Source organism: Haematobia irritans, chromosome 3, assembly GCF_050003625.1.
Source record: "Haematobia irritans isolate KBUSLIRL chromosome 3, ASM5000362v1, whole genome shotgun sequence".
Taxonomy (NCBI): domain Eukaryota; kingdom Metazoa; phylum Arthropoda; class Insecta; order Diptera; family Muscidae; genus Haematobia; species Haematobia irritans.
In genome coordinates, this window is record NC_134399.1 from 221,969,714 (window position 1) to 221,995,542 (window position 25,829).

At 32.1% G+C, this 25,829-nt stretch overlaps 3 protein-coding genes across 6 annotated transcripts; 2 read left to right on the top strand and 1 right to left on the bottom strand.

Annotated features, from left to right (window-relative positions):
* The first annotated feature begins 5,992 nt into the window (after positions 1-5,992).
* On the top strand, positions 5,993-12,757 carry dmrt11E (doublesex-Mab related 11E). Its single transcript, XM_075300611.1, has 2 exons — positions 5,993-6,765; positions 12,371-12,757. The coding sequence occupies exons 1-2, from the start codon at positions 6,261-6,263 to the stop codon at positions 12,712-12,714; spliced, it is 849 nt and encodes a 282-aa protein (XP_075156726.1). The 5' UTR covers positions 5,993-6,260; the 3' UTR covers positions 12,715-12,757.
* Positions 12,758-16,528: 3,771 nt separating this feature from the next.
* On the top strand, positions 16,529-24,512 carry LOC142232333 (uncharacterized). Of its 4 annotated transcripts, none has more exons than XM_075303085.1 (5): positions 16,529-16,664; positions 16,733-16,985; positions 18,116-18,223; positions 23,694-23,853; positions 23,911-24,512. In XM_075303085.1, exons 2-5 carry the CDS (start codon positions 16,917-16,919, stop codon positions 24,021-24,023), a joined length of 450 nt encoding a protein of 149 aa, XP_075159200.1. In that variant the 5' UTR covers positions 16,529-16,664; positions 16,733-16,916; the 3' UTR covers positions 24,024-24,512. The 4 variants fall into 4 exon arrangements, with proteins under 4 accessions (XP_075159200.1, XP_075159202.1, XP_075159201.1 ...); XM_075303087.1 differs by having other exon boundaries at positions 16,531-16,664; positions 16,733-16,922; XM_075303086.1 differs by having other exon boundaries at positions 16,531-16,664; positions 16,733-16,918.
* On the bottom strand, positions 18,847-20,636 carry LOC142232332 (uncharacterized). Its single transcript, XM_075303084.1, has 3 exons — positions 19,817-20,636; positions 19,576-19,749; positions 18,847-19,521 (listed from the first exon to the last, which is right to left on the bottom strand). The coding sequence occupies exon 1, from the start codon at positions 20,461-20,463 to the stop codon at positions 19,972-19,974; it is 492 nt and encodes a 163-aa protein (XP_075159199.1). The 5' UTR covers positions 20,464-20,636; the 3' UTR covers positions 18,847-19,521; positions 19,576-19,749; positions 19,817-19,971.
* Positions 24,513-25,829: the final 1,317 nt, after the last annotated feature.

A 25,829-nucleotide genomic window follows, 5' to 3' on the forward strand; every position in this document is an offset into this window, starting at 1 on the left:
CTAAATAGGTTTATATTTTCCTAAATTGGGTGAAGTTTGAAGAAATTGAGTTTATAAATTTCTCAAATGAGTAAATTTTATTTACTTAAATTACGTCTGTCTAGAACTCAATTCAATTTTTTTCTTTCAAAATATGAACTTTTATTAAACAACAGAAAAAATTTTATTTTTAATACATTTTCTTCAATTTGAAAAAAATATTAACTAATATGTATTCTAGTTAAAATTAAAAAAATGGTGGCTTACTTTTTTTCTGGGTTGTTGTTTCCAGTGCATTTAATGGTCTCACGACCTGCTATTAAATGGGCTCACGGGATAAAAAAAAGTTGAAAATCGTCATTTCGACTAATCGACCTTTTGTCAAAAACAGGGGAAAGGTCAAAGTCGACTACTTTTGAGAATTAGTTAAAATCGAAATTTGATATTAGTCAATTTTTTCAATCGACTAATTATAATTTATTTATTTATTACTTAATTTACTAATATTACAAATTATAATAAACACATTTATACGGGCTATCGACCTAAAAGGAGTTAAATTGGAGGGTTCGAGTTCGTTTTTCGAAATGTCACCAAAAATCATGTACTTTCTCGGCCTACCGTAAGTAACATAGCATTTTTTATAATACAATGAGCGTTGCCACCTCTTTTATTAAATGTCATTAATCGATGAAAATAGCAATAATACAACTATAAGGCCGGTATGCACCTCTTGCGAAATTTTCGGTAGCAAAAATTTATTTAAGTCTACAACAAAAAAAACAGGGCTGTGTACACAAATTTTAAACCAGCTAATCGCTTTTAAAAATTGTTAGTATATGTTCCAAATATTCCTCAAATAAATTGTTTATTATTTACAGACCTTTTAAAACTTTTACGCACACAATGATTGTAATAAATTAAATGTTTGCTGCCAAAATATGCTTTTGACAACCCTGTTATTTTCATTAGAGGTGCGTACCAGCTTACGAAATTGAACGCTACCGAAAATTTCGTTAGCATAAATAGCAATGCATTTCTTATGGGAATGAAATTTTTCGCTAGAGGTGCATACCGGCCTATATGGTATAAAATATCAGTCCTTTAGACAAGGCTTTAATACAGCAAATTGCTAGTCATACAATTTAATTCAAGTACAAGAAATAATTGATTTTTATTTACATATTACAGGCATAAAAGTTTAATATATATAAAAACGATTAACCCTAAACCATTACAAATACAAAAATATAACATACGTTTTTTGTACATAAGATAAGAATATTAAACAATTTTTATACCTTTTTATTATGACCAAAAAATAAAGAAAACTTATATTCACCATTCTAACTGACTATCTCTTTTTTTCTCGATATTCATTTAAATAATATTTAATATCCACTTCACAATCCACTTTTCTTCTATCCACCTTCCTTATCTGTTATAATCACCAAATAGATACAAAATCCTATAGCGATTATAAATAAAATTTAAACGGAATCCCAAGACCATTTTGACCAAAAACATAGTTTTTATACCTAAAACCAATCTATTATTATTAATAAGCTAAATGTTGTTGAAAGTATTTAATACATGTTAAATTTTAAATAAGATAAAGATATATATTAAATAAAAACGTATTTACAAAATCCAATAAAATCATACAAACAACGTCTATACTAAGGCTTAAGAACTGTGAAATACAAAAGAAATTTTGAATATAAAATGCATATAAACATGAATTGATTTATATTTGCCAAAAGGATTTTGAATAGAAATTATCTTAAATAATTTATTTATAATATTTATAACAATAATATATAATGAATATAAATAATTTATTTTAAAGAATCAGAAGCAATAATGAATTAGTTTGGACATAATTCTTAAAAAATATTGTTTTTTCTACAATTTCCCTTTTTCAGCCAACTTTTTGCCTGCTGTTTTAGCAAACTTTTTTTGTACCCCACGAACAACAAAAGGTTTGAGTTCATTCCCAAAAAAAAAGGGTTTCTATTACCAGGCAATTTTTTAAACATCTATATTCAAAAAAGCTGCCGAAAATAAGTTGCATTTTTTTTATATTACAACCATAGTTATTAAAATAAAATATAATATAAGAAATATAATGAAAATTGTAAATTTACGACAACAACTAACAATATTAATTCTGTTTACCAAACTCCAATCAAATTGTTAAACAAAACAATGCATTATAATAATCAAATAATATATTATTATACTTTGTTACTTAAATTTTAATCAAATTTATACGAAAAAAATTAACAGATTTAATTAATTATAAAAACCGATAATACAAAAGTATTTACTTTTACATAACACTTGATAAAAAATATAAACTACATAAAAAACGGGAATGAAAGAGAAAGGAAATTAACATAATAAGGAAAAAATAAGAAAACGGAAGAGACTATGTCTATTAAGGATTGATTGTTGATCATTAAGATATTATTTATTAATAAATACAAAAATAAAAATGAAGGATAATTACGAGAAAAAAAATCGAAATGGAAATGTTGAAATATAAGATCCCCCTTTAAAGAGATACAGCTTGTGTTTTATTTTTGTTTTTTATTTTATTTTTTTCAATACTATCGAAAATATACATGTACATATAGGCCCCAAAGGCTTATGCGCTAATTATAATATGTATTAGAAAAGCCATTGGTGATTTATTTATAGGAGCACTTCCAATGGCAACCAATCGCAAGCGAAGGATCGATGTATATCCAGACATTGCGTCGTCAAAAAGAGAAATTTGTGAGAACATATGAAAAACAAGAATTTGGTTAAATTTTAGGGATGCCATAAGAGAGTGTATGGTTCATGTCTGGGAATGTAAGATTGTTGAGCAACAACAAGTATATTCGAATAAAACAAATCATTTGCCAGATCCTTTCCCTTCTAACAAATTATGAACCGGAAATAACGTAATTTCACATACAGTTTGGCTGATAAGTTTTATAACCATAATTAAATTTTCGATGACGCTGAGGCATAATGGAGGTTCTATGCCCTTAATGTGCCGAATTATCTCATCCTTTAGCTCTTGAATTGTTGCTGGCTTATCGTCGTACACCTTTTCTTTCAAATAACCCCAAAGAAAAAAGTCCAACGGTGTCAAATCACATGATCTTGGCGGCCAATTGACATCGCCATTACGTGAGATAACACGGCCATTGAATTTGTTGCCATTGTTTCGTTAGCTGTGTGGCAAGTGGCACCGTCCTGCTGAAACCACATATCGTCCACATCCATATCTTCCAATTCGGGCCATAAAAAGTTCGTTATCATCTCACGATAGCGAACACCATTCACAGCAACTGCCTGACCTCATTTTGGAAAAAATACGGCCCGATGATGCCGCCAGCCCATAAACCACACCAAACAGTCACTCTTTGTGGGTGCATTGGTTTTTCGACAATCACTCTTGGATTCGCCCAAATGCGGCAATTCTGTTTATTGATGAATCCACTGAAGTGAAAATGTGCCTCATCGCTGAAGATGATTTTCTTCGAAAATTGATCATCCACTGTTGCCATTTCTTGGAATCATTTAACACTTTGTTGGATTCTGTATCTCTCCATGGTTCAAATTGAGTAAGTCTGAAATAGAGAAATATCAAATAAAATTCGGAAAAATAACTTGGCGTTTAGGTGTGGTTCACATTCAACATTGGCCCTTACAATTTAACCACCCATTAGTTGACAAAAGTGGTGACATGGAGACACATTTCCCCAGACTTCCTACACCCAGAGAAGGAATATGATCACCTCAACTATGTTTCGAGAGCAAAATGTTATTTTAGGACGGAGAACATGTAACATGTTTGCGGCAACCATGTTATTTTCTACAAAAGCGTATGTCTGACTTCGGCAACCATGTATATGTTTGCCGAGAAAACAAAATTTTTGCGACAAAAATGTTCCATGGTCACCGTCCAAAAATAACATTTTGCCCTCGAAACATGGTTGAGATGATCATATTCCTTCTCTGCGTGTATAGGGTATACCCTACCAACCATATATGGTTGGAACCATAGTATGATGATGTTGACGAAAAAGTACTAAAATTTTATTAAAAATGTACTTTTCTAAGCCAAAAGGTGCTAAAATTACATAATATCAAATTTAACGACAGTTGTAAAAGTATACGCATATTTAATTCTACACCGATTTTGACAATTTTTTTTAGATTTTCTAAAAAAAATCTTATTTTGCAAAATTTTATTTCCATAGAAAATTTTGTCAAAATTTTATTTCTATACAAAATTTTATCAACAATTTATTTCTATAGATATTTTCTCAAAAGTGTATTTCTATAGGAAATTTTGTCAAAATTTTATTTCCATAGAAAATTTCATCACAATTTTATTTCTATAGAAAATTTTATCAAAATTTCTATAGAACATTTTGTCAAAATTTTATTTCTATAGAAAATTTTATCAACAATTTATTTCTATAGATATTTTCTCAAAAATTTATTTCTATAGAAAATTTTGTCAAAATTTTATTTCTATAGAAAATTTTATCAACAATTTATTTCTATAGATATTTTCTCAAAAGTGTATTTCTATAGGAAATTTTGTCAAAATTTTATTTCCATAGAAAATTTTATCACAATTTTATTTCTATAGAAAATTGTATCAACATTTTATTTCCATAGAAAATTTTGTCAAAATTTTATTTCTATAGAAAATTTTATCAACAATTTATTTCTATAGATATTTTCTCAAAATTTTATTTCTATAGAAAATTTTATCAACAATTTATTTATATAGATATTTTCTCAAAATTTTATTTCTATAGGAAATTTTGTTAAAATTTTATTTCCATAGAAAATTTTTTCAAAATTTTATTTGTATAGAAAACGACACTTAAAAAGGCCTAATTCCGTACTTTCTAAATGTTTGTGGACTTGTCCAAAAGGACTGCATCGGAAGTGGGAAAAACTTGATGGCGGATTTGTGGAACAACTTCCAATTTTTTTCTGGGTTAAATAAGCAAAATTTTATTTTTAAGTTGAAAGCTAACAACAAATTTATATAACAACACGAGTACACAATTAAAAAAAATGATAATCTTTTCCTCTAGTATAGGGAACCAAGTTTAGTGGCCTGACAGTAGGATTCCGGTCTACCTAGGGTCTTAAAATATGGCTCACTACTTGGTTAATATCTCAGCTCAAACCATACAATTTCAAAGAGTGATCTATAACCGTTCCCTTCTTTTTTTGTCCATTGGTTGTATGGGATCGAAGAACTGTGCGGCGTTTTGTAAGGAATGCACCCAAATACCGCATAGTCATTTTCGTTCAAATGGTTTTTTCAGCCGTTTGAAGGTCATAAAAAAATTTAACGCATTCTAAAATTTGATGTTATTTCCGCTTATTTTCGTTTTGAACCGAACATTTAAAAAAATACAAAAATACAAAAATATTGCGCTTTACTTATCTTTTTTATTGCGTAACCTCAAAATCTATCAGAAATTAAAGAAATGACTGTAATTTTTTTTTTTTATTGCGGAAAAAAACATCTTCAATCTGTGGTCCACCAATAATGAATCATTCATTCTAGCAGAGACTTAATGAAATTTATTTATTAAAAATATTTAAGGTCAATTGGCAACGTCTTTGTCATATCCCCAATTTTGATTCCAGTCTTTAATAGAATGAACTCCTTTTCATATACATTTTGTCAAGATTTATATGGGTTCCCACAATTTTCCCCAGCAATTTCAAATAGGAAATCTCTGAATTCAAACGACATCCCTCCTAGCACACACCCACTAGGGAGACACCTACATTCTTATAGTACCTAGCCCATGTGTTTTGGGCAGACACACAGGCAGTTGAGCGAACCACTTGAGAACCACAACAGCAGCACCAGTACGTATGTTCTAGTACGCCCGCTGGTGTGTATTGCAACAAGTCAAGTGTGAAATTTCCCCAAAAATTAAGTGATTTACGACGGCCGCCGTTACCATAACAACACATTGTAGATCTGTTTTTCTAGGCGACTGAATGGCTGGCTGGCAGACTGATGGAGTTGGACTAGTGTAGTGTGTGAAAGATTCCTGGAGATTTTTCCTATTGCAGTTAGTATAAGAGGACATTCTAGCAAGCTAGAAGGGTCAGTTTGTGAAAGTGATTGCAAGGAAACACACCCGAAAAATTTCATAAGAAATCAAAAACGCTTTAGAAAAAAAAAAAAAACCAAAAAACCCATTCTATATCGAAAGTGTTGAGTGAATTTATTAAAAATGTTATGTAATAGTCCAGACCTGAATTCATCAAATCCTTCATACTCATCGGATGAAATGGCTAGCACAAAATCTATCACATCATCTTCGCCATCATCCTCGACTCCATCGACATTGAGTTTAAAAGAACGCCGCGTTTTACGTACTCCCAAATGTGCCCGTTGCCGTAATCATGGCGTTATTAGCTCAATTAAGGGGCACAAAAAGATGTGCCGTTGGCGTGAGTGCACTTGTCAAAATTGTCAATTAGTGGTTGATCGTCAAAGGGTTATGGCCGCACAGGTAGCCCTTAGACGACAACAGACCTCCTTGGTAGATGAAGCTACATCATCGTATGACACACATTCGGATGATAGTTCTTGTGCCCATAAAGTCAACGATCACCAACAGCATGTCTCAGTGTTTCAGCGTACACAACAGGCTCTGATAGCACAGAAAAAAATCTACAAGCAACGTTTGCGAAATGTCCAACAATCCACATTATATGCCAATGCGGCGATGGAAAGTACGTAGAAATTGTTATTTGAGATTCTATTAAAATATTGCGTTAATTTATAACCGGACAGCCCTAAACATGGATTTCATTTTTGACTCATAAAAATGTATGATAGAACTGTATTATCGGCAATCAAAATTGCCTTTAGAGATACATATCGCACGCTCACAAAAAATCGCTTCTGTAACATATACTCCCAAACATATTTTGCTTCAAGCATATAAATTTTTGGGTATTGCCCAAACATTTATATGTTTGATCTCTTCCAATATATAATATGTTTGAAAGCATATTGGTCTAAACGATATATGTTTGGGTAGTCTAAGTTCCAAACATTTTGTATTTTTGCATCCAAATTCAATAATGTTGTCTTCCAAAAAGCAATATGTTATTATATGAACATATAATATGTTTGGAAGCATTTTGCACCCAAAATTATTATATGCTTAAAAAAAATTCTCAAAATTTTATTTATTTATTTATATATTTACCATCATAATGAATTATGAAAATAAACAGGTAATAAGGTGCTAACAACATAGGTTTTCGACCTGAATGCTCAAAATTTTGTTTCTGCCCAATTGTATATTCCCCCACATCTTTGTCACTTCCACGAGATTTTTTTAGTTCTTAGCACCTTTTTCTGTAATACAAACGTTGTAGAAGAAATTATTCAATTGTATGATTTTTTTATTTTAATTTTACCTTTTGCCGGACGGGGATTCGAACAGCGGACCACACAGTTTGTAAGGATCAAAGAAGTAGCTGATCAATTGCCCAAGGAAAAATAAAATGTTAATTTTGTAATAACAAGCAACAACCACCAACTTAATTCAATATCGCTCCCTGTTAAATAGCGCTCCAAGCTACTAAACACATATATGTTTATAGGCTATTTCTAAATTAATATATGTTTGCATCCAAGCATATTATATTTACAAACATTTTATGTCCCAAACATAATATGTTCTAACATATTAACATATATGTCCCAAACATGTTATGCTAGTTTATGAACATTATATGCTTGCACTACAAAATATTGTGTTTAAAAATTTGTGTACCAAACATATAATGTTTATAGCCAAACATATGAAAAACGGTCTTTTTCATCCGTGCGGGATTAAGATAGGCGATGCAATTTTCACCATGACTTAGTCGATAAAAACAGCTGATTGCATAGAATTTTTTATACTCGTCCGTCGCTTATCGTTCGGTTAATTGGAGGCTGAGAAACCAGACCTTAGTATGTCTATAATAAGAGCTAGCTGAGATCCAGCTAACTTAATCATTTTTTACTGTAAATTCAAAGCTCTTAAAATAAGGATACATTAAAGACAGAATTAGAGTTTTGCGCACAGAAAAAAAATTTCATAAAAAATGTTCCAATTCAAATCATAATTGAGTTTTAAAAATATTCAATTAACAATTTAATTGATTCAACAATTTTTTTAATTGAAGCAAAAACAATCACAAAAATTAATAGTACCAATTAATTTTTTAATTGCATCAATTAATTTTGTAATTGACTTTCAATTAATTTTTAATTGATACCATAATTTCTGTGATTGAAGACATTTCAATTAAAAATTAATTGAAGCAAAAACAATCACAAAAATTAATAGTACCAATTAATTTTTTAATTGCATCAATTAATTTTGTAATTGACTTTCAATTAATTTTTAATTGATACCATAATTTCTGTGATTGAAGACATTTCAATTAAAAATTAATTCGATCAATTTATTTCCTTGAAAATTGAAAACAAAAAAATATTTTTTTTTATTTCAAGTAGACATTTTGCTATGTTTCAAGTAAAAAACGTCTTATCCATTTCAAGTAAAAAACGTCTTATCCATTTTTAAGTCGAATCAAGGACTTACCGACTTCACTGAAAATGTATCGACTTTTGGACAAGAAAAAAACTTTGTATCTGAGAAATGCATCTTCTCAGATACAAAATTCGCTTTCGTATTTTAAGGACATGAGATCTGTGGCCTCACGACAATATTTTGTTCAGTGTGTTTAATAGTGGTGTGCACCTCCAAATATTGCATCACTACTGATTTTTCTCTAGTTTAGAACCCATTTTCGTCCAACCAAAACAAAAAAAAAAACTGTTGGATATAACATAAAAATCACTCGGAGAACTACAGTGGTACAATTGTTAGCATATTCTTCTTGCATACAATTGCCTTTGGGTTCTATAGGTCGAACAGCTCAAAAATTAATTCATTGGTGGTTTGTATTATCTCCGTGATATTTCTTAGTTTCTCTAAGATTCACTAAGTGGATTCGCCCATAGCGTGCTACGCCGATTGCCTACACGCATAAAGTCCCCTATCATTGAGTCGAACAGAGAATTGCGGATCATTAAATCGCTATAAATGGAAAACCCATTATTTCTCCCGTACAAGTTTTGACTGAACAAGTACGCGAACATACCCATATTTGGTTTTTCTTTTTCTCTTTGCAAATAACGGTACAATTAATTATAACGGGCTAATAACGTAGTAACATTGAAACAGCATTTACTTTTTTTTCTCAAATTTCAACTAAATATTTTATAATTCTTAAATAAAAAATCGGCGTATATGATGATAAACAACAAGATAGCAGACCTAATAGATTTAATATTTTTTGATTAAAGATAAATATTTCATTATGCTTAATTAAACCAAACATTTGTTAAAAAAAATTGCGAAAACATAGTCAAGCCAAATAAAAATGAATTAAGCCCAGTATAAGTTCCCCTGCCAACATTTTTTGAATTTGACAGCACTTCTGAAAATCCCCACCACGTCGAAAACAGTCGTATACGATATCTAAAGTTCATCCCAAAAGTGCCTTCACTATTGAGAAGTCGTACCACGCCAAGTTACTAGAAAAAATCATCGCATGAGTGCAATTATTAGGTGTCTTTTTAGATACATTTAGAACGACGCCAATAAGAGCCCCTTCAAACTGTGAGATGTTTATTAATTTGAATAAAATTATATAATTGGTTTTGTAAATTATTATAACATTTATACGAATAAAAACACATTGAGCATTGTCTTAACAAAGGGATTATGTTGATTTATAAGTTGCAATTCTGCTATGTTCGCCTGATGCTCCAGCGTCTATCAGTTCTTATTCTTGATGGAGGCAGCGTGTCTGGATAAATATTTGAAAAACTATCACTTTATTCAATTTGGAAAGTCAAAAATTGTTATATACCTTTCACAACTTTCAGCGTAATAACTATGTTTTCGGCACTCCATTTTCGTTTTTATTTAAATAATTTGTAATAGTTACGTTTGGTGTTTCTCAATATATAAAATGGCTCTTGCCCTGCCAACATTTTTTGAATTTGGGGGCGCTTTTGAGAATCCCCACTACGTCGAAAACAGTCGTATACGATATCCAAAACTCCTCGGAAAAGCGCCGTCACTATTGAGAAGTTGTACCACGCCAAGTTACTACAAAAAAGTATCGCATGAGTGCAATTATTAGGTGCCCATCTGGATACATTTAGAAAGACACCAATAAGAGCCCCTTCAAACAATCAGAGAAAGTGCATTTTAAGATAGTTGTAAAAAAATCATTGTGGTCAAGTAAAACACGATTGTTTAGATGATTATTAATTTAATTAAACATTTATAAATTCTCATAAATATAACATTTATACGACTATCACATCACATTTAACATATTTTTATGCATTAATAAAAGATTGAAGTTGAATTTCAAGTTGCAAGTTACATGTTGTAGCGTCTATCAGCCAGTGCTTTTATTCCCAATGGAGCCAGACTGTCTGGAAAAATATTTGAAAAACTAACACTTTATTCCATTTGGAAAGTCAAAAATTGTTCACCAATATACCTTTCACAATTTTAAGCGAAATAACTATGTTTTCAGCACTTCATTATCGTTTTTATTTAAATAAATTATAAGAAGCTAGTTGTACTTGGTGTTTCACAAAATATAAAATGGCTCTTGTAACAATAGTGATGGCAAACTACTTTCATGCGAATAGTGATGGCAAAATACTATCACAGTTGGCGATTGTTGCAGTGTCACATACGAGTCTGTGGTAGCGATGAGGATGAAATGGATCTTTGAAATGCTGGCAGGGTGATGATGGCAAAATACTTTCATGTACATTTCGTACTTTTTGATACGTTTCCCCCATCACAGTTGGTGATTGTTGTATTGTCACTTACGAGTCTGTGGTAGCGTTGAGGATGAAATGGATCTTTGAAATGCTGGCAGGGGTCTCGCTTGACTGCCAATAATAAAATTTTGCCATAAATTCCATATGGTAGCAAGTTATAAATAATCGATAACAACGTCTCAAGGAATTTTCGCTATCAAAAACACCAATATATTTTTTTTGGGCAGTGAAATTTTCGCTAGAGGTATATATACGGGGATTTGGAGGGAGGGAAACATATATCCTACAACTGCTTCATTCTAATGTCGAAAATAATGAATCACTAGTGAATATTTTTCCTATTCTGCAACCCATTTTAGTCGAACTAATATATAAAAAAAGTTTGGCTTTTATTGAAAAATTAAGAAAATCCATTAATGCAAATTGAACAATCAATTACCAAATTGTTTGTTCAATTCAAATAATGAAGTTGATGTTTAAATAAAACATATGTCAATCTTTCAAGAGGAATGGGCAGGCACATAAGATCTAGACAGATGGATGGATGGATAAATGACTGCCCAGATTAAAAAAAAAAAACAACAAATGTTTTCCAAGTATTTTAGGGTAATTTCTTTGAACTCCAGGAGTCTACAAGACACACTGTCTACACACTCTCTCTCACATATGATGCCATTGTGTCTGGCGACCAAGTATAACAAACACACACTCGTATAAGGTAGGATATTTGACAAATGCTCTCTCTTGAATCATCTAAAAAGGATCCAAGGATATCATATAGCAAAGTCTTACAGTAAGTGTGTAATATGATCATTAAAATGCATAAAATTGGATGAACAAATTTGTTGTTAGTAGGAATCAACCATGCCCAAAAAAAAGTAACAAATTTTGAAATATTAATAATATCAGCTCTTGTAATTGGAGAAGAACTATGATCAACTAACTAATTTTTGAATACACTAGTTGGACGTGCATACTCAAGTACTCTAGAACAAATGGTAGATATCCCAAACGGTACTCAGCATGGGATTAGTTTTTGTTATTTCACACTTGGGTTTTAAGTATTCTGCCATACAGTCTTCCATATGTGGCATGGAAATTGATCTTATAGGTTGAATAGGTTCTTAAAAGCAGACCAGACAGTGTGGTGCCATACTGTCTGGTGGGATGAATAAAGTGAACTCCAAACGTTTGATGTATGTGACAGAAAAGGACACAAAAATATAGTATCAATAGATATGACTCTCTACACAAGGAGGAAGGAGTGAAACATCGTTTCTTAGTTATAATTGATTATTAATAAAAAAAATAAAAAATTTTTTTTACTTTTGTTTTCCCACCAAAAACAAACTTTAGTTAACTAACCAAATAGGAACAAATTTTGTTTTAATTTATTATAAAAAAAAACCTTCCGAAGCTTATTTTTTTTAATAACTGATTTTTATTTTCCTTTTTCAGAATACAACCAACATTTGTCGGCTTGGAATTCACCCCTTGTTGAACGTATACGAAAACGTAAAGCCTTTGCTGACCCCGAATTAAATCATGTTAATGATGCTACACTTCTGAATGCAGCAGTTGTCAGTCATATAACCCAACCAACAATATCTGATTATGAAACATCGTATATTTTATCATACCCTGCGGTTCCGTCTATTCCCCTTATTGATGCAAGTTTCATACCGGCATACCCAACATTGGTCCCTCAGCATCGGCCACAACTTGTTGAAACTCCCCAGACAATGGTTGCGAAGAGACCAAAATTAAGTTTTTCAATAGAGGCCATAATGGGAATAAACTAAACAGAGCTAATGACAATACCAAGAGAAATTTGTAAATAAAATAAATATATATGTGATATTTCATTTCTAAGATGTAGATACATAAAAATAAAACTTTATTATTCAATGTTATAATGACCTTTTTTATTTACTGATGGTAGGGGAAATTTTCATATTCACCGATATGAAATTGTAACCAATGTCATAATTTGGTCTTTTTTTTGTGTAAATGTAATTTTATAATTAAAAAGATTCCGCAATATATTAAAAGTTCAAAAAGCAATAATTAGTTGTATTAATACTTAAGTCCCGTATTATTAACTTAAGGCCTGTAACCTGCCAACATTTCAAAGTTCGATTTTATCTACAACTAGAGTGATACAAATACCGGGCGTTTTGAAAGCTGGGTTTTCTCGGATTAAACAAAACGGACTATTTTCCAAAAGCTCGCGGGTACAAACCGCGATTTGTAACTCTAGCCTCTAAATTTCGTTTGCGTACCAATAACACAGGTCTGCAAAGTATTTGTTACCAAAATGTAAACAGTCGATAACAACCTCTCACGGAATTTTTGTTAGAAAATATATAGCAATGCATTTCTTATGGACTGCATACCAGTCCGGTGGCCGTTAATTTTTGAAACAAATTTATAATCGGCATTCATAAATTAAGAAAGAAAAATCTAATTTTATTATCACAAAACATCAACAAAAAAATATGTAATTCGATCATTTATTAAAACTTGGATACATTTTTTAAAATTTATTATGGATTTATGTGCCTAGCGTAAGTAACATCACCTATAATCTTTATTTTGTTAGAGTGCATTGTGTACATATTTGGAGGAACAATACATAAACCCAAAGAAATTTATTATTAAAAACAGCGGAAAAGTCTGCTAAAAAAGAAAAAAGAATTCTGAAAAAGGGAAAGCGGTCACTGTTTGCTGAAATAGCAAACATTGTCTGCTTTTATCAACTCGATTTCATTAAAATATGTTTTAGTTTGGCTGAAATAAATAACTTATGGTCTATCGTAACACAATTAAAAAAATATATGTTTTATGAATATCTATAGTATATATCAAAAAATCTGAATATTTACCAAAATGAGGCATAACAGCAAACAAAACGTTTGCTGATCGCATTTAGGAGCTTTTAAGTATATTACAGTGCAAAAATATACCAAAAACAACTTTTGGTTCTTAAATATGCTTTGGGTAAAAGTTTATAACCTAAAAATTTTATAATTTGTTGTTCGTTAGACCATGAAGTACAAAAATATAACAGTAGATATCCACTGCTGTTGATAGCAGACATTTTTCTATGAGTGTACGCTTAATAAATAAGATGAATGATTTAAAGAAAGTTCATAGAACCACCCTGCCAACATTGTTTGAATTTGACGGCGCTTCTGAGAATCCCCACCACGTCGAAAACAATCGCATGGCTGAACAAGAAGGTTAAATCATGGGCCCATATGATTACAATTTTTTTATTTCGACAAAATTTTAAGATGTCAAAATCATATGTTTATGGTGGTTGCAGCTCTCCAAATGACACTGCATAGCAAATGCATCTCAAACAAAATCACACATTCATTGCTAGAGAATTATTCGAAGATGACTTGAGTATCTTGATAACATATTCCAGACCCAAAATACCACGCACACCAGTTTTTAAACTGCATCATGAACTGTTTTTGTTAAAAGCTGTCGAAGATCCATTTGACTGACTTCCATTCTTAACTTCGGTGGGTATTATAGTCTTATTTGTCTCATATCGGCGTTCCTCGGATGAATTATCCACTTCACAATCACTCATAGGTGACACAATTAAATTTGAACCTTTATTTTTCTCTGGATTTGAATTATTTTTTCAGGACGATTGAAAGAATAAATAATTGCCACTTTTACCAATGATACGATTCTTTTATCAGCTGATTTTGACTTCTTAAAATTGTAAACAACATATTGAAATTTTTGTTTTTGTTATCGTGATTCAACCTCCTTATTCAGCCATGAACAATCGTATACGACATCCAAAACTCTTCGGAAAAGCGCCGTCACTATTGAGAAGTTGTACCACGCCAAGTTACTACAAAAAAGTATCGCATGAGAACGACGCCAATAAGAACCCCTTCAAACAATCAGAAAAAAGTTAATTTAATATAGTTGTAAAAGAATCATTGTGATCAAGTAAAACGCGATTGTTTAGATGTTTATTAATTTGATTAAACATTTATAAATTCTTATAAATATAACATTTAACATAATTTTTTCATTAATGATGATGATTTGCAGGCGGCAAGTTACTTGTTGCAGCGTCTATCATCCAGTGTTTTTATTCTCGATCGAGGCAGCGTGTCTGGAAAAATATCTCAAAAACTATCACTTTATTCCATTTGGAAAGTCAAAAACTGTTCACCAATATACCTTTCACAATTTTAAGCGAAATAACTATGTTTTCAGCACTTCATTATCGTTTTTATTTAAATAAATTATAAGAAGTTAGTTGCGATTGGTGTTTCACAAAATATAAAATGGCTCTTCTAACAATAGTGATGGCAAAATACTTTTATGTACATTTCATACTTTTTGATATGCTTCCCCCATCACATTTGGCGATTGTTGTAGTGTCACTTACGAGTCTGTGGTAGCGATGATGATGAAATGGAACTTTGAAATGCTGGCAGGGCATATATAGCTGTGAGGGCCGTATGCCTACTCGAACTCTCGAGTGTTATGCTACTAATTTAAATTTATTCCATTTGGAAAGTCAAAAATTGTTCACCAATATACCTTTTGCAATTTTAATTTATGTTTTCAGCACTTCATTATCGATTTTATTTAAATAAATTATATGAAGCTAGTTGCGCTTGTTGTTTCACAGAATATAAATTGGCTCTTGTAAAAATAGTGATGGCAAAATATTTTCATGTAAATTTCATACTTTTTTCATACGATTCCCCCACAGTTGGCGATTGTTGCAGTGTCACTTACGAATCTGTGGTAGCGATGAGGATGAAATGGTACTATGAAATGGTACATCGATCGATTTTCCCAAAATTTTACCTTAATACTCTTATTTATTAACCAATATTGCTCAAATTTCAAATGTACATGTATTAGGCGATCGTATTTAGACTTACATGTAGCTCTCACATAAATCTATTACCCTATTTTCAGAAATTTGGCTTTATTACCCACACTAATTCAGCGATTTTATCTTTTTTAATAATGGACTCAATATTAGTGGCAAACCAAAAGTTGATTATTGAAAATGCCAGTTTTACCGGTCCACCGAAAATAGGATTTTAACGAAAACTGAAATTGCTGGAAAATAACACTTTTCTATTATTTATTTTGGAATATCCGACCAATTGTGCTAAACTTGGCCCATCGATATTTCTGATGAAATCCTAAACGTCTTTTAACCAGAGACCATAAATTCTCAGTGGGATTGAGATAGATGCTTTGTGGTTACCATTGGGGCATTGAAAACATTGGTCGAAAAACCATTTCTTTACTATTTTGTAAGTATGCTTGGAGTCGCCGCCTTCTTGAAAAACAACTTGCTCCTCAAAGTAACAATAAAATTGTAATATGCAAAATATCGAGACAGTCCCCCCTTTTCATGATTCCTTCAATTTTAATTATTTCATGTGCAGTTTGTGTTTATAAATAGGAAAATTCTTAGATGTAATTTATAAGCGTTAAACCTGCCAGCATTTCAAAGTTCCATTTCATCGTCATCGCTACCACAGACTCGTAAGTGACACTGCAACAATTGCCAACTGTGATAGTATTTTGCCATCACTATTCGCATGAAAGTATTTTGCCATCACTATTGTTACAAGAGCCATTTTATATTTTGTGAAACACCGAGCACAACTAGCTTCTTATAATTTATTTAAATAAAAATGACAATGAAGTGCTGAAAACATAGTTATTTCGCTTACAATTGTGAAAGGTATATTGGTGAACAATTTTTGACTTTCCAAATGGAATAAAGTGATACTTTTTCAAATATTTTTCCAGACACGCTGTCTCCATTGGGAATAAAAGCACTGGCTGATAGACACTACAACATCCCTGCCAGCATTTCAAGGTTTGTTTTCATCGCTATCCTTTTCACGGACGCCCAACAGAAACGTTTGTCAAGATAATTCGCGATAATTCGAAAATTACAAAAACAAAATGTTTACAATCGTAATGGCGACTCATGTATGTATGTTTTCAGCACTGTCATTCCAGTAACTGTTATGTTCCCATTAATGTAATAAAGTATTTGGTTAGTGTTTCGATTTCATAGTGCACGATTTCTTTTATAAACCAAAACCAACTGTAAGTATATTGTGAATATTGAAGTGTTTATTTTATACAAGTATAAGCAAAGAAAGCAATCTGGTGATATTTTAAACTAAAATTACAAAATTTGTGGTGTGCGTGTTCCAAAGAATAAAATTAAAAGAAATATCTTCCAGATGGAATTTACCTTTTCACCGTATTGTGTTCAAAGGTATTTTATTAAGTGCCAATTGTTCATGGAAACAAAAGTTATAAAAAGTAAAAGACTAAAAATACAGCTTATAACATGAACTGATACACATCCAATACTTTCCCTTGTTTTATAAGTTAACACAAATTAAAAAGTTTGCATATTTCTTGTTGTTGTTATTTCATCAATTTCATGTAATACGCTTTGGTACATCAGCTTGTAGCCAGATCAAGGAACTCTGTGACTAAGGTGGGTGTGTCCAGAGCGATCTGGCGGTAAGTCGGGTTGGTTTAACAGGACAAGAGAAAAGAAAACCTGCCAGCGTTCTGGCAGGTTTTTATGTTATTCCACTGCGTATCACTAGTTTGCGGTGTCCACACTGGCGCTGTATAGTTTACCACTGACCGGCCAATTGCCTTATAGGTAGCATAGTAAATTCAGTCTTTCGTTTGTTGGAGGTTTGGTCAATGGTGTGGCAGTAAGGACCTAAGGTTAATTTCATTTACATTTGACTTGACCCATAACAAGTTGCAGTAATCACACTTAATACTAGCCATGATAAAATTTAAAAGATATCAGTTTATCATAACATACCTGATCCCTCACCAACCTTTTTTAATAGTCCCATAGAAAAGGACCTATAACCTAAAATTTTGTAAATTAATAGTAATTTTGTTTTACTTAGAGCATGTGTTAAACCCTTTTCGTTTTAAGGCTTTCGTTTTTGTTAATAAAGTCAATAGATGGACAAAATTTCTAGTTTTTAAAAAGTTTAAAAACCTAAAAACTAACTATATTGCAGTTCTCTAATATAATTAAAATACTCTGAATGCGACTAGCCAACAAAATGTTTGCAAAAATTTTGCTTGTTGTTATAACTTAATTTGAGAAAGTTTTTAACAAATTGTTTTCTTATATTACAGATTAAGTTGTTCGCTTCATCCAAACTAAAGCATATTTTAGCGCAATTTCCTTGTTGTCATAACTTTATTAAAATATTAAATTCGAAAGCCGTTAATTTTACACAATTGGTAAGTACGATGTTTTTCATTTAGATTTTGTAAAGACTTAAGGTGTGTATTAAGGTCGAATTTAGCCACTAAAAGCAAAAATAAATCTAAAAAACAGAATAACATAACTTGTTTTTCAAATTTGATAATAACTTCAAGGTGAATGATATGAGGAAAAATTCATTTAGCGCGATAAAGCGAACTTAATACCGGCCTTTAAGTTGAACATGTTTCTATCCATGTATGTATGTATATATACATACCTATGAATATTGACAGTGGCAGCGAGAAGATATCAAATTTTTTTTTGCCCAAAATGCAAGAGTTTGGCAAGCATGGTATGTGGTTTAAACAAGACGATATATATATAACAAGACGATATATATATCGTCTTGTTTAAACCACATGTCATGCTTGTTAAGCTCTTGCATTTTGGGTAAAAAAATTGGATATCTTCTCGCTGCCACTGCCAATATTCATAGGTATGTTCTGGCATTTGTAGCCTTTGCAATATGTCTGGTATTGTTTTCACTCCAAAATCGAAAATTTACATGTTCGTTGACGAAAAATGAGCTTTGTGCTGAACACAAATTTGAACTTCCTTACTTACTTTAATGTAGGTCGACATATAAAAAGTTAGTAAATTAATTTTCCATTTATACATATATATTAAAAAATGATAAGTTTCATAAAACACGTGAAATTTGTTATTTTGCAAGTTGCGGTAGCTTGGATTACCAAATACTATTTACAAAGTAATACATTAAAGCATCAACATTGGGATTCGTATTTAGGTAAGGTGTGTGTGTGTAAAGTACATTATATATAATTTAACAGAGATATATCAACTTAAAAAGTATAGAAAATATTAAGTGTATAATTAAGGAAGCATTTCGATTAATAAACGAATAACTAAAATCTATATAATTTATTATTATTATTATGCATTAAAGTTCAAGTTTTCAATTTCGCCAAAATTAATCTATCAAAATAAGCAATGAAGCAAGAAACCAACATAAAACTATTCATTAGCCTGGTTGGATCTAATGCGCCAATTATATTCGACCAATTATACAATTATATAGTGTCCTTATTTTACTAGGCTATGCCATCAAATGCATACTTGAACAAAGTAAATAAAAATAGGATTTGCGAAAGATTCGAGGCATCCAAAGAGTGAGAGTTACGATGTATGACCGTAGCCGCTGGGGGATTGTTTGTTGCAATTGTTGGCCACATTTGTTAGGCATAACATTCGATTGCTGTTGTATGTGATTAGCATAAATAGTGCGTAATGTAGAATCAATTGAAGTCGTGAACTGTTAAAAGCAAAAAAAAATTAGTTTATAAAATCAAAATATTTTTACATTTACTTTTCTAAAGATGGTCTTTCTTTTGCAGTTTTTATGCGTTGAGAACCGTAGCCCGCTTGCGGTGGCTGCTGGTGTTGGACTTTAGCTATAGATGATTCATCTTTATTTTCATTATGAATACGGTTGCGATCATTGGGGGTGTTTTGCAAAATTTGACTGGGACAAGAGCCGGACCTGAAGATGTAACAAAAAGAAAAATTAAAGATTGTAATATTAACTTTATATGGGTAGAGAAAGTTACCTAACATGCACTGGAGTAATTGTTGATGTGAGTTGTTGTGTTCCGCTTTGTGATTGTTGGTGTTGCTGCTGCGTAGGTTTACTTGTGGTTGCTGTGGAATGCTGAAGCAGCCACTATTGCTGCCCCTGGCGAGTTTGATCTTGATTTTATGTGCGTTAAAAAGTTTTTTTCAATCCCGCCGAAGCGGATGATGTTGATGTCGATGATGATGATGAGGATGAAATACAACCTGTAGTTGTTGGCTTTTTTATCCGTGTTTCCTTTGAAGACAAATTTTGTTGTGGAATGTTTGAATTTCCAGTGCTTGCCCCCATATGATGTGGTGGTAGATCAGGCGGCAATGCTTGGGGAGGTGTTAAATTTGCCAAGGTAAGACGGGCGTTTATATTCTCCAAATCGTGACGCATTGAAGATGAATAATTTGATTGTTGTTGTAGTGTTGGATTACCGCTAAATGTGTGATTACTCATTTGCATATGGCTCGATATGGTGGCACAATTTGCAGGTGGAATTAACTTCCAACTATGCATTAGTTGCTGTTGATCCCTGGCTCTTAAGGGTGTCACATAGTTTCCCGGAAATATTCCACTCACATCTTTCCAATTCTTGCCTTTAAAGCAGCCATCCAAACATCTTTCAGTTACCATATAAACACAACCTTTTTTCAATTCCAATTCATCATTCTTTCGTGGTTTGTATGGGTACAAAGCCAAATAGCCCCAAGGCAAAGAAGGTGGGATGTTCTGTTGCACACACAAAACATTATGGAGCGGTGTTGATGCCGCAGTGTTTGATGCCTGCTGAGATTGATTTTGTTGCGGCGAAGGATTTTGACTAATGTTAGAACTAATGACTAATGATGTTGTTGCTCTTGGGCTGCTGTAGTTTGACCTGTAGCCATTGAAGTACTTGGTCCCATTTCGGGTTCAAAGTCATTTGGAACACTTAAGATTTCAGCTGAATGTCGATTTGTGCTTTGCATAATATTTAAGGCACTGCCATTATTTAATAAAGCATTTACTGAACCTAATGAAAGAAATGGAAGCTTGTTAGATAAAATTTCTTCTAAGCCTTGGTGTCAACTTACCTGTACATAATTGATGGGAAAATTTCCTTCCACACCAACTTTCAATTGACCAACATTTTAACCGCATACATTGGGGAACAGACCTACTTATTAAATTTAACCATCGACAAATTTTCATAACTTTTGCTTCCTCCTTTCTTTCGTAAATATCATACCGAAATCCAAATAAATACTTTCATACATGTTTGAACCAAACATAATCAAAGAAGAAGACGTGAAATGGGCATGTTGTTATTCTTTTTTCTCAAGAACCAGAGATTAGCCCCATACATGTTCGATAAGTAGTTACAACTTTTTTTCGGTTTCTCTTTTAATTTTGCATTCGTAACAAAATCTAATTCGCTTATTTTAGCAATTTTTTAACTTTTAAAAGAACCAAAACACTTTATGAAACATTTTATTAATAATTTAGTGCAATCAACACAGAAATTTTCGGGAACTTTCGAGAAAATAGCAAAATAAAAATTGTCTACATCAAACCAGTAAGTTCAAAGTGCTTCTCCTACAAGTATGGGGCTAATCTCTGGTTCTTGTCACTAACACTATCAAAGCCCAATTCATGTCTTCCTCTTTGATTGTCTTTGGTTTGAACATGAACTCATGCACCTATCGGCAAGAAAGAACAAGCGATATGTACATCTTGGGAAATAGATAATCTTTGGGCAACAGTGCCAGTGAAACAAAACACGAAACGTACGTCAGTTGTTTAAATCAACACAGATACTCCAAATACTCCAAATGGGATTTGGAGTATGCCTATTTCCCTATAAACACGGGAATTCCAACTCCAAAGGGCTACAACAACAACACAGATGGGTAAAAATCACATTTTAAATAGAAACAATCGTTTTCAACTGACATGTCCACAATTTATTTATTAACGGCAAGATTCTCATCCTCCGATTAATATTTAATCGGAAGATAGACCACTGGTTACTATTTTTTTTTGTATGGGATTTTATCGACACGATAAATAATAATAAGACATTGAGAAACTGGAACTAAGTATTTATTATACCCTCCACCATAGGATGGGGGTACATTAACTTTGTCATTCCGTTTGTAACACATCGAAATATTGCTCTAAGACCTCATAAAGTATATATATTCTGGGTCGAGGTGAAATTCTGAGTCGATCTGATCATGTCCGTCCGTCTGTTGAAATCACGCTAACTTCCGAACGAAACAAGCTATCGACTTGACACTGGCCATTAAAGCCAGTGTTTTACCCCAATTTGGTTGAAATTTGCACTAGGAGTACAATTGGTAGTATAGTCACGAGTGCAAAATTTGATTGAAATCGGTTCAGATTTAGATATAGCTCCCATATATATCTTTCGCCCGATATGCATTTATACGGAACTACAAAATTCTCTATAGAAAAAAAAATGTTCATAAAATTTTCTATAGAAATAAAATTTTGACAAAATTTTCTATAGAAATAAAATTTTGATAAAATTTGTTATAGAAATAAAGTGTTGACAAATTTTTCTATAGAAATAACATTTTGACAAAATTTTCTATAGAAATAACATATTGACAAAATTTACTACACAGAAAAAAAGTGAGCTGTTTTATAGGAAGAATGAACTACCTCGCACGAAAATTGAACTTAATTTTACTCCACTTTTTGAAATTTCCACAAAGCGTTGTTAAAACCAGGAAATTTTAATGGCCTGTTGTACTTTTTAACTGCAATTGACGAAATTACATCCTCTCATAGAAGAAAAAATTAACTAAAAGTAAAGTACCAAATTTCAGCCGGATCGGATGAAATTTGCTTCTCGTAGAGGCTCCGAAATCCAAATTTAGGGGTCCGTTTGTATGTGGGCTATACGTAAACGTGGTGCGATATGGCCCATTTTCAATAACATCCGACCTACATCAATAACAACTACTTGTGCCAAGTTATATCTAACTCTGAACCGATTTCAAAAAAATTGGCACACTAGACTATACTACCAATTGTACTTCTAGTGTAAAATTTCAACCAAATTGGGGTAAAACTCTGGCTTCTAAGCCGCATAAGTTCATATCGGACGAAATATATATATGGGAGTTATATCTAAATCTGAACCGATTTCAAAAAAAAATTGGCACACTAGACTATACTACCAATTGTACTCCAGTGCAAAATTTCAACCAAATTGGGGTAAAACTCTGTCTTCTAAGCCGCATAAGTTCATATCGGACGAAATATATATATGGGAGCTATATCTAAATCTGAACCGATTTCAATAAAATTTTGCACATTTCACTATACTACCGATTGTACTCCTAGTGCAAAATTTCAACCAAATTGGGGTAAAACTCTGGCTTCTAGGGCAGTATAAGTGCATATCGGGCGAAATATATATATGGGAGCTATATCTAATTCTGAACCGATTCCTTCCAAAATCAATAGGGTTCTATTCTGACCAAAAACACATACTTGTGCCAAATTTGAAGTCGATTGGGCTTAAACTGCGACCTAATCCTTTGATTACAAAAATGTGTTCACGGATAGACGGACATGGCTATATCGACTCAGAAGCCCACCCTAAGCATTTTTGTCAACGACGCCATGTGTCTATCTCGTCTCCTTCTGGGTGTTGCAAACATATGCAGTAACTTATAATACCCTGTTCCACAGTGTGGCGCAGGGTATAAAAATTTAAATTTGTTTAATCATATCATGTGGAATTGCTAAAATATTTTAGTAAAACTTTTCTACTATAAACCTACATTCTCTTTTTAGGTGTAGTTTTTGTAGCGATAATATTAATTTATTTAATATTTATGCATTTTCAGAAAAATTTAATACAACGTGTTGGGGGAAGTGATATGCCTTCCTTTATGCGAGCCGCAATTAAATCTGTGATAAGCGACAAACTAGCAGTAAATCTAACATGGCGTGGAACGCCAACTAAACCAAGTATACAAAATTTCGTTTCATTCAAAATAATTAAAGGTTTGTTGATTACTCTTTTTACTTAAAAACGTACTAATGTTTTGCTTTCTTACTTAGATATCTGCAACTTAAAATATACACATTGTACAATCACCGACATCAACAGAGTATATCAGCAGCATGTTCTTCATGCGAGAGATCGCTTAATTAGCCGTAAAACCAAAAATTAAAGCAAATTTTTCAAAACGTCAAATCATGGTCCATTTCAATTCGTATATTTAGCAGCATCAATACAACGATAAATTCGTTTTTAAAAATTATATACATTTCAATAAAAATCTCATTATCATATTATATGCTACAGCCTTAACGTGAGTATTAAGTTCGAGTTTAGCCGTTCTGCCATTAGCCATTTTGTCAAATGACTTTTCTTTAATAATCAATTTTAAAGAATATAAACTTTACGAAAAGTTGTTTTGGACTGTTCCCCATCAAGTTATAATAAGATTTGCATCTAATAGTTCTAACTTTATTATTTTTTACTGATTTGCTTTTGATTTTAGCGGCTAAACTTGAACTTAATACCCATATTTAGAAGAAATCTAGAAGTACAAATAATATTTAATTTAAGTACTGGTACACCGTTATGTTCAATGTGAGTTTATTCGTATAAATTGCAATAAATCTATTTTTATTCAAATTAATAAAAATCAAAACAATCGTTTTACTTGACCATAACGACTCCTTTTCAATTCCCCTAAAATTCACTTTTTAGACCCTTTTTAAACTCACCTAAACGATCCTTTCTAGCGGACCTTGTCTAACACTTTGAAGGGGCTCCTGTTGGCGTCGTTATAAATTGATTAAAAAAGACACCTAATAATTGCACTCATGCGAAACCTTTTTGTAGTAACTTTTACGTGGAACAACTTCTCAATAGTGACGGCGCTTTTCCGAGGAGTTTTTGATATCGTATACGATTGTTTTCGACGTGGTGGAGATTCCCAGAAGTGTCGTCAAATTCCAAAAATGTTGGCAGGGATGTAGCTTCAACTTGTAACTCAACATCAATCTTTTATTAATGAATAAAAATATGTTAAATGTGATGTGATAGTCGTATAAATGTTATATTTATGAGAATTTATACATTTTTAATAAAATTAATAAACATCTAAACAATCGTGTTTTACTTGACCACAATGATTCTTTCACAACTATCTTAAAATGCACTTTGTCTGATTGTTTGAAGGGGCTCTTACTGGCGTCCTTATAAATGTATCCAGAAGGGCACCTCATGCGATACTTTTTTGTAGTAACTTGGCGTGGTACGACTTCTCAATAGTGACGGCGCTTTTCCGAGAAGTTTTAGATATCGTATACGACTGTTTTCGACGTAGTGGGGATTCTCAGAAGCGCCCCCAAATTCAAAAAATGTTGGCAGGGAAGATAAGTACTATGTTCGCTTTTCGCGTTGAAATTTTCGTGGCTACTTTATTAACTGTTTTAATAATAAGATAAATTAAATTAACTCAATTGATGCGCCTTTTCTTGTTTCTCTAGATTTCGACAAGACTTTACATGAATAAGTTTGTTTTCATTTATAATTTTGATTATTTAAGCAAAAGTAATCGCGAAATTAAAGTGGTTTTAAACTCGAAAATCGAACATAGTATTCACCTTTATATAGACTGGTAGTGTTGCCAATTTCGTAAGCACCCGAAATTGTACAACAAATCATTCGGTGTTGTCCCAATGCCATTATAAAGAGTGATTCTTTTGAGGTTAGGATTTTCATGCATTAGTATTTGACAGATCACGTGGGATTTCAGACATGGTGTCAAAGAGAAAGATGCTCAGTATGCTTTGACATTTCATCATGAATAGACTTACTAACGAGCAACGCTTGCAAATCATTGAATTTTATTACCAAAATCAGTGTTCGGTTCGAAATGTGTTTATCGACAAATTTTGTTCAGCGATGAGGCTCATTTCTGGTTGAATGGCTACGTAAATAAGCAAAATTGCCGCATTTGGAG

Bases quoted from the DNA above. Each gene is read 5' to 3' on its own strand.
- dmrt11E (XM_075300611.1), top strand. From the start codon at position 6,261: ATGTTATGTAATAGTCCAGACCTGAATTCATCAAATCCTTCATACTCA. The intron at 6,766-12,370 runs GTACGTAGAAAT...TTCCTTTTTCAG, and splicing joins TGCCAATGCGGCGATGGAAA to AATACAACCAACATTTGTCG.
- LOC142232333 (XM_075303085.1), top strand. From the start codon at position 16,917: ATGTATGTATGTTTTCAGCACTGTCATTCCAGTAACTGTTATGTTCCC. The intron at 18,224-23,693 runs GTAAGTACGATG...ATGCATTTTCAG, and splicing joins CCGTTAATTTTACACAATTG to AAAAATTTAATACAACGTGT. The intron at 23,854-23,910 runs GTTTGTTGATTA...TTTCTTACTTAG, and splicing joins TTCATTCAAAATAATTAAAG to ATATCTGCAACTTAAAATAT.
- LOC142232332 (XM_075303084.1), bottom strand. From the start codon at position 20,463: ATGGTAACTGAAAGATGTTTGGATGGCTGCTTTAAAGGCAAGAATTGG.